The 11646-nt window shown below is 46.6% G+C and overlaps 1 protein-coding gene across 1 annotated transcript; it reads right to left on the bottom strand.

Moving 5' to 3' along the window:
- Positions 1 to 588: 588 nt before the first annotated feature.
- On the bottom strand, positions 589 to 4639 carry TPBG (trophoblast glycoprotein). The gene is made up of 3 exons (XM_043510562.1): positions 4480 to 4639; positions 2663 to 4116; positions 589 to 2559 (listed from the first exon to the last, which is right to left on the bottom strand). The coding sequence occupies exon 2, from the start codon at positions 3883 to 3885 to the stop codon at positions 2713 to 2715; it is 1173 nt and encodes a 390-aa protein (XP_043366497.1). The 5' UTR covers positions 3886 to 4116; positions 4480 to 4639; the 3' UTR covers positions 589 to 2559; positions 2663 to 2712.
- Between the last annotated feature and the right edge of the window lie 7007 nt (positions 4640 to 11646).

Here is an 11646-nt window from a genome sequence, read left to right as displayed (position 1 = left end):
ATAAATCTACTTGAAAGTAAATGGAAGAACTTTTCAAAAGCAGGTATCACCAATTCTCTCAACAATTCTACTACAGTGACTTTATCATACAAAAATACTGATAATCATTGAGTCTAATAGATGTTGATACAATTGAGACACTTTTCCACTACTCAAACACTGACTTGCTGAATTCTTTAGTTACAGATTATGTGACTAAAATAGCTTATTAAGGATAGCTAATTGACTATGTATGACAGATTGATATTTTACTGTACACGCCTACAGGAAACTGCTTGGCTGGTATATATTTCAAATTATTATTAAACATTATATATAGCTGTAGTACCTACAGGCCAATGATATTGAAGCCCCATTGTTCTAGGCACTATACAAACATTTGGAAGATGACAATCTCTCAAATAACCAGTACAACATAGCTTGTCACGTAACTAACAAATACTATCTTGTAACACAAACTATTTTGCATTTACTAAGTAACCATGAGTTTTAAGGAATTTTTTGGTAGTTGCACAGTAAGTTATTCAAACACTAATTGCTCTATTCTTATAATATTCGTAACTGACTTTTGGAAAGTTTTTTTTTTTAAATCTGTAAACTGAATCTAGTTTGCTGTGATCCTTCATCATTAGAGTAGAAGCTATCATAGGTCATTAGTTTTAAAATACATTTATCTAAATTGAGCGTTCTTCCCTTTGCCTTATTCTCAAAATTGTGTATACTGTACATTTAAAACAAATATCAGCATTAGTGAATGTTGCTGATTTCAGAAGTTAGTTTTAAAACAAATTAGTTACTTTGAGAATGCCACAAGCTGCAGGGATAAAAATCAATTGCATTTAAATAGTGACTACTGTCAAACTAAGTTTATATATTTTTTACACAATATCTTAGTTTAAGAGCTTCTTTATGTTCATAAAAAAAGCTTATGAAAGGCATATAGCTACTAAAATTTTCACTATTAAAAGCAAAAATACTCTATATACCAGACAAACTTTATATTACATTATGCTAAGTATTGTTTAAAAATGTCAGATAAAATAATTGAAGTGCTCAACCAAAAGCAGAAATATTAAATTAAGTCTTAAAAGTTCAAAGTGAATCTGTCCCCTTTCATTTAGAATCTGTTTACAAAAGAAATCTCATTAGGTTATCTGTTGCTACCCTTTCGATATGTGCCATCAAAATTAAATAATAGGCAATATGATTAAAGTCCTTCCTTACATATTTTGCATAAATATTTAATCAAAGTGTCACTCATAGGCAAATGCCAAGCACAAACATGTATAGAATTATTATTAAAGATCACCGATTAGTAGTTTTAAGAAGCTGTAAAATTAGGTCAGATCTCAAAACGTGATGCACAGTGTAGATTACTGCAGTATTGCCCAAGGATTGCAAGTTTCAAACAACAAACATTAAGTTTCATGTGGAAAATTCTGCCTTTCCTCTACTATGGAAAATCTACTTTATAATTAAAAGCAATAGTTTAGATGTGATTTTCTAAAGCTTTAAGCATACATCACACTTGATTTTTATTTGAGGTGTACACTTTCATGTAATTTTTGTTTATAATCTTGCAGTATTTTAGTGATAAGGGAGAACCTAGCATTAGCCTCTGTTCTTTTGTTTGCTATGTTTTTTTACTAAGGGAAATCGGTTTTCCCTGTGGAATCTATATATTCTTATATGGTGTTTCACAAGTTGCCATGTGAATACTTATAACCAGACTCTAACCTGGACCCTGTTCTATGAAAACAGAATTTGTTTTCCATGAATTAATATGGTACAACTACTTGTGAATATTATATTCCCGAAACTTATACTTCCATGCATTTATGTCAGAGAGTTTTATCATTAAACAACAAATTTGAGCACAAACAGTAATTCTTTGTAAGAACATTTATTGAATTTAAACAGTTCAAACTGAGTTTATATGCAGTTTATATTAAAAAAAAAATCCTATTTTCACTTAAACTGCCATCAAAAAGAACTTTACAAAAGAGTAAGAGGCTTATTGAGGTTGTAAGTTTTTCCTAACATGTAAAACTACAAAGTATTTGTGCATGCTCACTATTTTAGTTGCTTCTTTGTACAGAGTTGTTAGGAGCTTTTTAAATCTGCAGGTATTTCTTCTCAGGATACATAAGAACAAAACTGTAATTAATGAATAAAGCTTCTTTCCCAAAAAAGTTGAGGCAGTTTTTGTTGGATACTTTCTGTATTGGTAAATTTTATATGCTCTTCTGGTTTGGGAACATCAAAGAGGATCTTTTTTTCGTTTTAGATCTTGAAAAATGTTTCAAAATAAGTATTGAGAGCAAGTTCCAAAGATGCTGCGGGGAGGGGAGGGAATAGCAGCACGTTTCTTATGTACAGCCCAACACCATGCAAAATTGCTCAATGTTTCAGGGTAACAGAAAATAGTCATTATCTTTACATTCCATGGAGGCATATTCCCCCCATGGCACAAATAAATCTGTTGTTTCTCTGGGAGAGGGGAAGGGAGCATGGGGGTAAAGCTTAAGTCTACATTTCATGCATAATGACAGGTTTCAGAGTTCAGAGTAGCAGCCGTGTTAGTCTGCATTCGCAAAAAGAAAAAGGAGTACTTGTGGCACCTTAGAGACTAACAAATTTATTCGAGCATAAGCTTCCAGAGTAGCAGCCCTGCATAGCTACTGCGCCTTGCCCTGCTTCCACAGTGTATCTTCATACATCAGAACTAGAGCTGAGGTTTGTTAACCTGGGGTCTGCGTTCATCTCGTATCTGTAGTGATATCCCTCCATGTGATCCCTACATGCATCTCTGATATTGTACATCCACTTTTTGATTCCTTTTCGGTTCAAATACAAAACCAGGAGAAAAATGGCTCCAATGAGAGCCAGCACTATCCCTAAGAAGACATAGGACGTTTGCAATTGGGACTGGATGTCTACAGGCACAGAACAGTCCAGGTCTGAGCTGTTGGTCTTCACCAGGGGTTTGTCCCGCAGCTTGTCAGGATAAGAGCACTTCAAGGCCTCCTTCCCTTCCACCTGGTCGCTCTCCCTGAGCCAGCTCACCAAGTGCTCGAGGCAGCAGTCGCAGACCCAGGTGTTGTGGCCCAGGCTGATCCTGCGGAGCGCGGGCAGGCTGTGGAGCTGGGAGATGGTGGCGTTCTTCAGGCACTTCAGGGAGTTGTGGCTGAGGTCAAGGCTCTGAAGCTGGGCCAGGCTGAGGAAGGCCACGGCCTGCAGGCTCATCAGGGAGTTGTTCCGCAGGTCCAGGTGCTGCAGGCTGGGCAGGCAGGCGAACATGCCCGCAGGCAGGGAGATCAGATTGTTGTGGGCCAGCTCCAGGCGGCTCAAGTTGCCCAGCACCCCCCAGCCCAGCAGCTCGGCCAGGGCGGGCACCACGCTCTGGTTGTTGAGGGAGTTGCTGAGGTTCAGCTCCTGCAGGGGGCTGCTGGCGTTGCCGAAGGCCTCGGGACTCAGCGTGGCCAGGGCGTTGCCGCTCAGGTCCAGCTGCCTGAGGCTGGGCAGGCTGGCGAAGGCGCCCGCCTCCACCTGCTGCAGGTGGCTGCCGCTCAGGTTGAGGAGGCTGAGCTGCGGCAGGGGGGGCGAAAGGAAGGCGCCGGGCGGGAGGCTGGCGAGCCGGTTGCCCGTGAGGAAGAGGAGCCGCGCGTAGGGCGGCAGGTCCGGGGGCACCGCCGTCAGGTTCCTGTTCACGCACTTCACCGTCCGGGCCGCCTCGGAGCACTCGCAGGGCGCGGGGCAGGAGCCGGGCTGCGGAGCCGAGCCCGAGCCCCAGCCCAGCAGCACCTGCAGCAGCAGCCCCAGCGCCGCCCGCCTCTCCGCGCCTGGGGCAGGGGCCGCCGCGCCCCGCCGCGCGCGCCCCGCCATCCTCGCGCCCCTCTCTGGCTCGCCCTCGCCGGGATCCGGGCGCCGCTGCCCGCCGCGGGAGCCTGGGCAGACGCTCTCCGCTCGGGGTACGCTCCGCTGCCCCCGGGGGTGCAGGAGGGGAGCAAGGCGGCGCCCGCCCGTCGGCCCCGGGGCGCCTCGCGGGCAGCCACTCGCTCCCCTTCTCCGGCGCGGAGCGGGGGGGGAGGGGCGTCCCCTCACCCCCAGCGAGACCTGCAAGGAGCAAAGAGACGGATAAGGCGGCAGCACTTCCCCGGACCCGCGGAGCGCCCCTCACCCGCCCGCCCCCCCCCGCGCAGGGCAGCCCTCCGGGGTCGCTCCTTACCCGGCACAGCCCGGCTTCCCCAGCCCCCGGCTGCGCTGTCCTCTGCCAGGGGAGCTCCCCGCGCCGGGCTAAACCTGAATCCCCAACGGACCCGGCGCCCCGCGCGGCTCCTCCGGGCTGCCCCAAGCCGGCGGCGGCGGCGGCGGCGGCTGCGACACCCCCCCCGGACAAAGCCGCCGCAAGAGAGACCCGACTCCACCCGCGAAGTTGTGCCGAGGCGCGGCACCCCGCGCCGCCGCCTCCCGCCTCACCTCCCGGCTGGGCGCCCAGCGAGCCCCGTGCAAACTCCGCAGCCACCGCGGGCGAGGAAGTGGCCGGGCGCCCCCGCCTCGGCGGCCGCCACTTCCCCCCGCGGGCCCGCCCCCGCGCGCCGCCTCGCCCAGCCCCGCCGCCGTCACACACCAACCGCGACCAGGGGAGGGGCTGGGGCTGGGGCTGGGAAATGCTCCGGGAATAGCCCCTCGCGGCCCGGTGCCATGGAGCCCCCGAGGGAGGGCCCCGCGTCCCCAGCTTGCTGCCGCTCCCGCACATTCACCTTGGGGCTGAGCGCAGCCACGTGGCGCGCTCCCCAGGCCGGCCGGGGAGGAACTGACGGGATCCCGGCAGAGCCGGCGGAGCAGGGCAGCCCCAGCACACGGGTTTGTGGCTGATGTTGAAGACAAGCGAACCTCCCCGGCCCTGCTCTCACGCGCCTACTGAAGGTCAAACGTCCCCCTGCTAAAGCTGCTCGTCCGATGAAGGGTGCGCAAGTGAGGTTTTGGTTTCAAGATGGTCGAGGCGGGCTGACAGCGGAGTGTAGGGAAAAAATAAACTATCCTCCCTGCCCCCCCCCCCTCCCCAGTGCGAGGAGACGGCTGGAGAACCAAAGAAGGGCTGTGGCAACAAAGACTAGTGCTAGGGTTGTATGTGACTCCGCTAAGGGATGTGCTTGTGGCCTGTTGGTCCCGGGCTATCAGAGAGACCAGGTGAGTGAGGTACTGTCTTTTATTGGACTGATGTAAGATAATACCTCGTCTCTCGGTGGGATTAAAAGGTAGCATTGTTGGAGGCTTCAGCAAGGTGTTCAAAGAGGGACAAGAGCAGCCAGCCTCGATTACCAAGGAGTTCTCAGTCTTCCCTTCCAGGTGTGAAACTGATCAGAGCACAACCTCACCCATAACTATTTCACAGGGGGGGACAATGTATACCTTCAAATCAGCGGCTGTGCTACGGGTACTCGCATGGCCCCACACTATGCCAACATTTTTATAAAAAGAAAAGGAGGACTTGTGGCACCCTAGAGACGAACACATGTGTTTGAGCATAAACTTTCGTGAGCTACAGCTCACTTCATTGGATGCATTCAGTGGAAAATACAGTGGGGAGATTTATATACACAGAGAACATGAAACAATGGGTGTTACCATACACACTGTAAGGAGAGTGATCACTTAAGATGAGCTATTACCAGCAGGAGGGTGGGGGAAAGAAAACCTTTTGTAGTGATAATCAAGGTGGGCCATTTCCAGCAGTTGACAAGAACGTCTCAGGAACGGGAGGGGGGGGAGGAATAAACGTGGGGAAATTTTGCAAATATAGACTAACACAGCTGCTACTCTGAAACCTAACCTTTTTATGGCTGACTTAGAACAACACTTTCTCAGCTCTCGTCCCCTAATGCCCCTACTCTACTTGCGCTACATGGATGACATCTTCATCATCTGGACCCATGGAAAAGAAACCCTTGAGGAATTCCAGCAGGATTTCAACAAATTCCATCCCACCATCAACCTCAGCCTGGACCAGTCCACACAAGAGATCCACTTCCTGGACACTACGGTGCTAATAAGCGATGGTCACATAAACACCACCCTATACCGGAAACCTACTGACTGCTATACTTACCTATATGCCTCCAGCTTTCATCCAGACCACACCACACCACACAATCCATTGTCTACAGCCAAGCTCTACGATACAACCGCATTTGCTCCAACCCCTCAGACAGAGACAAACACCTACAAGATCTCTATCATGCATTCCTACAACTACAATACCCACCTGCTGAAGTGAAGAAACAGATTGACAGAGCCAGAAGAGTATCCAGAAGTTACCTACCACAGGACAGGCCCAACAAAGAAAATAACAGAATGCCACTAGCCGTCACCTTCAGCCCCCAACTAAAACCTCTCCAACGCATCATCAAGGATCTACAACCTATCCTGAAGGACAACCCATCACTCTCACAGATCTTGGGAGACAGGCCAGTCCTTGCTTACAGACAGCCCCCCAACTTGAAGCAAATACGCTCTAGCAACCACACACCACACAATAAAAACACTAACCCAGGAATCTATCCTTGCAACAAAGTCCGTTTCCAACTCTGTCCACATATCTATTCAGGGGACACCATCATAGGGCCTAATCACATCAGCCACACTATCAGAGCTCGTTCATCTGCACATCTACCAATGTGATATGCCATCATGTGCCAACAGTGCCCCTGTGCCACATACATTGGCCAAACTGGACAGTCTCTACGTAAAAAAATAAATGGACACAAATCAGACGTCAAGAATTATAACATTCAAAAACCAGTTTGAGAACACTTCAGTCTCTTTGATCACTTGATTACAGACCTAAAAGTGGCAATTCTTCAAGAAAAAAACCTTCAAAAACAGACTTCAAAGAGAGACTGCTGAATTGGAATTAATTTGCGAACTGGATACTATTAACAGGCTTGAATAAAGACTGGGAGTGGATGGGTCATTACACAAAGTAAAACTATTTCCCCTTGTTTATTTCCCCTGCTTCTGTTCTTTTCAACTGCTGGAAATGGCCCCCCTTGATTATCACTACAAAAGGTTTCCCCCCCGCTCTCCTGCTGGTAATAGCTTACCTTTCCTGATAACTCTTATTACAGTCTGTATGGTAACATCCTTGTTTCATGTTCTCTGTGTTTATAAAATCTCACCACTATATTTTCCACTGTATGCATCCGATGAAGTGAGCTGTAGCTCACGAAATCTTATGCTCTAATAAATTTGTTAGTCTCTAAGGTGCCACAAGTAATCCTTTTCTTTTTACACAACTTTCAGTGCAGTAATGCTTGGGGACAAAAAGTGAGTGTGTTTGTCAAGACCTGAGAAATAGCTACTGTGCTCTGGAGCCGGCCCACTTTTGCAGAGGACAGGTGATTAGGGCACACTTAAGGAGATTGGGGTTCATCATTTTTGTTAATGATGATTTTGCACTTAAATTTAGGCTGATATTTTGTTCTAAAATATCCATTCCCATACCAACTGATTTCTAGGACAGGTGGCTTTGGGGAATATTCTGCTGATTATTTATAAACTTATGTTTGATTAAAATGAACACAATAGAAGCTCAAACGTGATTGAAATATCAGGTTTCAGAGTAGCAGCCATGTTAGTCTGTACAGGGCAGGCTTTAGGCACCAGCAAACTAAGCACATGCTTGGGGTGGCACTTTTTCAGGGGCAGCACTCTGCCCCCCCCCCTTTTTTTTTGTGCTTCAGGGGCACTGCTTCAGCAGTACTCCGGCTTTTTGTTTGTTTGGTTTTTTGGCACCTGGGGCAGCAAAAAACCTAGATCCAGCGCTGAGTCTGTATCCGCAAAAGGAACAGGAGTACTTGTGGCACCTTAGAGACTAACAAATTTATTTGAGCATAAGTACTTTTGATTGAAATATCAGTGACTTTTAGATCTAATGTAAAGTAACTTCATGTTCAAGAGAATTATAAACTAAAAATCTCAAAGAATACATTGTATATTTAAATTTGCTTGTGAGAATGGGATAGAAGTACTTTTTCCTTGGTCTGTCCTTCTGTGACTGCTGTGTAAAAGATAGTATCAATCAAATTGAAATTGTGATAATATGGAGACAGTCACTTTATGTAGGTAGATAACAACAATATTTGTGCTTGGGTGGTGCCTGGGGAATATAGAGGCAGTTTTATGGGAATAAAAATAGTTCAAACTAGCAGTAATTTTTTTGTCCTTATGGAAGCGTTATGAATGCAGCCACCAAAACACAAATCACTTCAAAAAAATTTGTAATGCAACATAAAAAAACTGTGAAAAGTAAAAAATACAGAAACAAAAAGAATGGAGAAGGGTTTTGTCCTAAATAGATACATAATCTAGTTGATTTAGCTTCTGACTCTTGAAGTATTTATGTTGTGTTAATGAAAGCACAGTGCAGGGAATTATTTACTAGGTTTCCTGTCAACCACTTCAATGACAACTTGTGTGGCAAGGAGAGAGAAAAACTACTTACAGAATTTAAAAAGTTTTCCAAAGTTCTATCCTTTAAGTCAGTGTGTTTGTCTGTGTATCTACTGGCTTTATGGAGATCACAGTAATGACCCCAGGATTGACACTGGCCAAAGCTAACCCAGTATAGGTGATTATTACTCCTGTAAATTTGACAAATTACAAGTTTTAGAATAACAATGTTGTGAACAAGAGTACTATACAAGGTTTATTAGGACTTGCTCCTCATTTTATTTCCTACCTCATCCCTTGTCCAAAAAAGTAAGCATGTGATTAGACAGTTGAACTTTAGTGTGGTCGAGAAGAGATTTCCTGCATTTCAGGTCATTTATAGAAACATAGAAATGTAGGGTGGCTGGAAGGAACCTCCAGAGGCCATGTAGTCTAGTTATGGGGATTCCGCAACCTTCCTTGGTAACCTATTCCAGGACTTAACTATCCTTACAGATATAAAGTTTTTCCTAATATCTAGCAAAAATCTTGCTTAAGCCAACTTTTTCTTGTCCTAGCTTCTGTGGATATGGAGAACAACTGATCACCATCCTCTTTATAACAGTCCTTCCAATATTTGAAGCTTGTTACCAGGTCACCCCTTAGTCTTTATTTCATAAAGCTAAACATGTCCAGTTTTGTTAACCTTTCCTTATAGGTTACATTTTATAATTTTTGTTGCTCTCCTCTGGATTCTCTGCAGATTGTCCACATTTCTTAAGACCTCGAGCTGAGGACTCACCAGTGCTGAGTGGGGCACGACAATTACCTCCTTTGTCTTTATGCAACACTCCTATTAAAACATTGTTAGTCTGCAAACTGCATCACATTGTTGACTTATATCCAATTTGTGACCCACTATAACCCCTAGACCAGGGGCCTCAAATTCCTGACCCTCGGGCCATCTGTGGCCCACGAACCTCCCAATGTGGCCCATGGGGCTCCAGCAGTTTTGGGGCTGGGTCTCTCCCTTGGCCCCACCTGCTGCCCCCGGGGCGCTCCCCCCCTCAAGGCGATTTACAATGGCCCGGGGCCTCGACAGTGCAGCGGAGCTGAGCGGTGTCTGCCTGCTCACTCCACGTATCTGCCGGCCCCTCCCTGAGGCGGGGCTGTGTCTCTGCATGCTGCTCCCACCCCAAGCGCCCCTGAGGCCAATGGGAAGTTGTGGGGACGGTGCCTGGGGGCAGCAGTGCACAGAGGCCCCCCCCAGCCCACCCTGCCTTGAAGCCCCAGGTAAGCGCCGCAACCTCTGACTCCCTCCCTGAGCATGGCACCCCCACCCTCTCCCCACATACCCCCTCCCGGAGCCTGCACCCCCACCCCCTCCCCACATGCCACCTTCCACCCCAAACTCCCTCCCAGAGCCTGCATCCCTTCCCCTCCTAGAGCGTGCAACCCCACCCCCTCCGCCTGCATCTGCATCCCCTGCCCCAGCCCAGAGCCTACACCCAGTACCCAAACTCCATCCCAGAGCTCAGCCTCTCACCCCGTCTGCACCCAAACTCCCTTGTAGAGCCTGCACCCCAATCCCCTACCCCAGACCTCCTCCCCCACCCAAACTCCCTCCCAGAGCTTTAGGCAGGTGGGGGGCAGAGTTTTTGGGGGGCTGGTTCTGGGTGGCATGAGTAACATTATTAGCCCACTGGGAGGATTTGAGGACTGGCAATGGCCCTAAGGTAAACTGAGTTTGAGACCCCTACCCTAGATCCTTTTCAGTAGTACTACCACCAACCAGTTATTCCCCACTTTGTATTTGTGCATTAGATTTTTCCTCCCTAAGTGTAGTATTTTGCACTTTACTGAATTTCATCTTGTTGATTTCAGACCAATTTTGTGATCTTATTTCCTTAGTTAACAGATTTTTTCACCAAAATTAAGTATTTTTCCCTTCGATTTGCAGGCATCCATCCGGGAAAGCAATAAAGAGTACCTGTTATAGAAATAAACCAATAGAATCTATTGATTACCAATTGTAAATAGCAGAAAAACACGAGGAGTAGGTTTGCAGATCAGATCTGAGATTTAGGACTGAGATTAAGACAAAAATCTACAAATACATAATACTGGGTGATTTTTTTTAACTGCTATAGTTGCTTTGACTACCCCAGAATCATTGGGGGCATGATTGGAAAAGTCATGTATGATAAAGGCTTGCTTTTTAGACTAATTTCTTTTGGTGACTGCAAAGGAGGAGGAGACTCTTCCAGGCGCTTGTAACAATGAACAGTTTAGACAATGAAGTTTTTCCAGTCACAGCACATCTACACAGGCAGCTGGATACTAATTATCTTGATCCAATTAATCCTAAACTCCTCAGGGTTTTTGTTGCCCCTCACTAACAAATGCTTGCAAAGCTCCTAAATTCCATTAGTTTTCTCTGGCCCCATTGTACACAAATCATCTGCCCCTCCCACCCAATATTCCCTACCTTTTCGTGATTTCACACATGCCATATCTTGATTCTTCATCCTGGTCCCACTTTTGTCTCTTTAAAATCTGCAGTAGTCCTGTGGACTTTAAAAAGCCAACAGGGAGGGAAAGCTGCAAATGAAAGCATGAATCAAGCACAGAACCTAGGGGAATAGGCAAAAACAGAGACTGGGGAGACGGGACATAGTGAGCTCTTAAATTTCATGGGATTCCCTGCCTCTTGTTTCTCTCTGCTCCCATTGTTCTGCCGTGGTTAAGTAATGGGATGATTCATTGGGCAAGGATTAAACACTGTGTAAGGGTAGCAAAATCTGGCTATCAGATAGGAAGTATTAATCAGAGAGTTATTAAGGAAAGGAAATGTGAAATAGCAGATACTGATGATGTGAATAGACCCGAGGAATGGAATCAGCTCCTGAAGACTGGAAAGCTGTTATCAAGGTACTTACTTTTAAACATTGTGACAAGGTGTAGCTAATGGTTGGAGAGCAGCTGGATCTGGCCAGCTGTGATTTCTTCTGGCATGAGGGAGCTCTCAGCTGTTATGGCTGAAATGCCTGTCTCCTGTGCCATGCCCTGTCCTGGATTCAGTGTAGTGAGTGGGGACGATGCCTGACTGGAGCACAGCATGATCCAGCTAGCTGGTGTGTGGTTCCTTTGGGATTGTTGAAAGCTGCCATAATTTAAAGCAGTATTCTGGTGTCTACAGGGAGCAGTTTTGCT

The sequence above is a fragment of the Dermochelys coriacea genome, chromosome 3, assembly GCF_009764565.3.
Source record: "Dermochelys coriacea isolate rDerCor1 chromosome 3, rDerCor1.pri.v4, whole genome shotgun sequence".
NCBI lineage: Eukaryota > Metazoa > Chordata > Testudines > Dermochelyidae > Dermochelys > Dermochelys coriacea.
The sequence above is the reverse complement of the archived record's forward strand: the minus strand, read 5'-3'. Positions and strand labels throughout refer to the sequence as shown.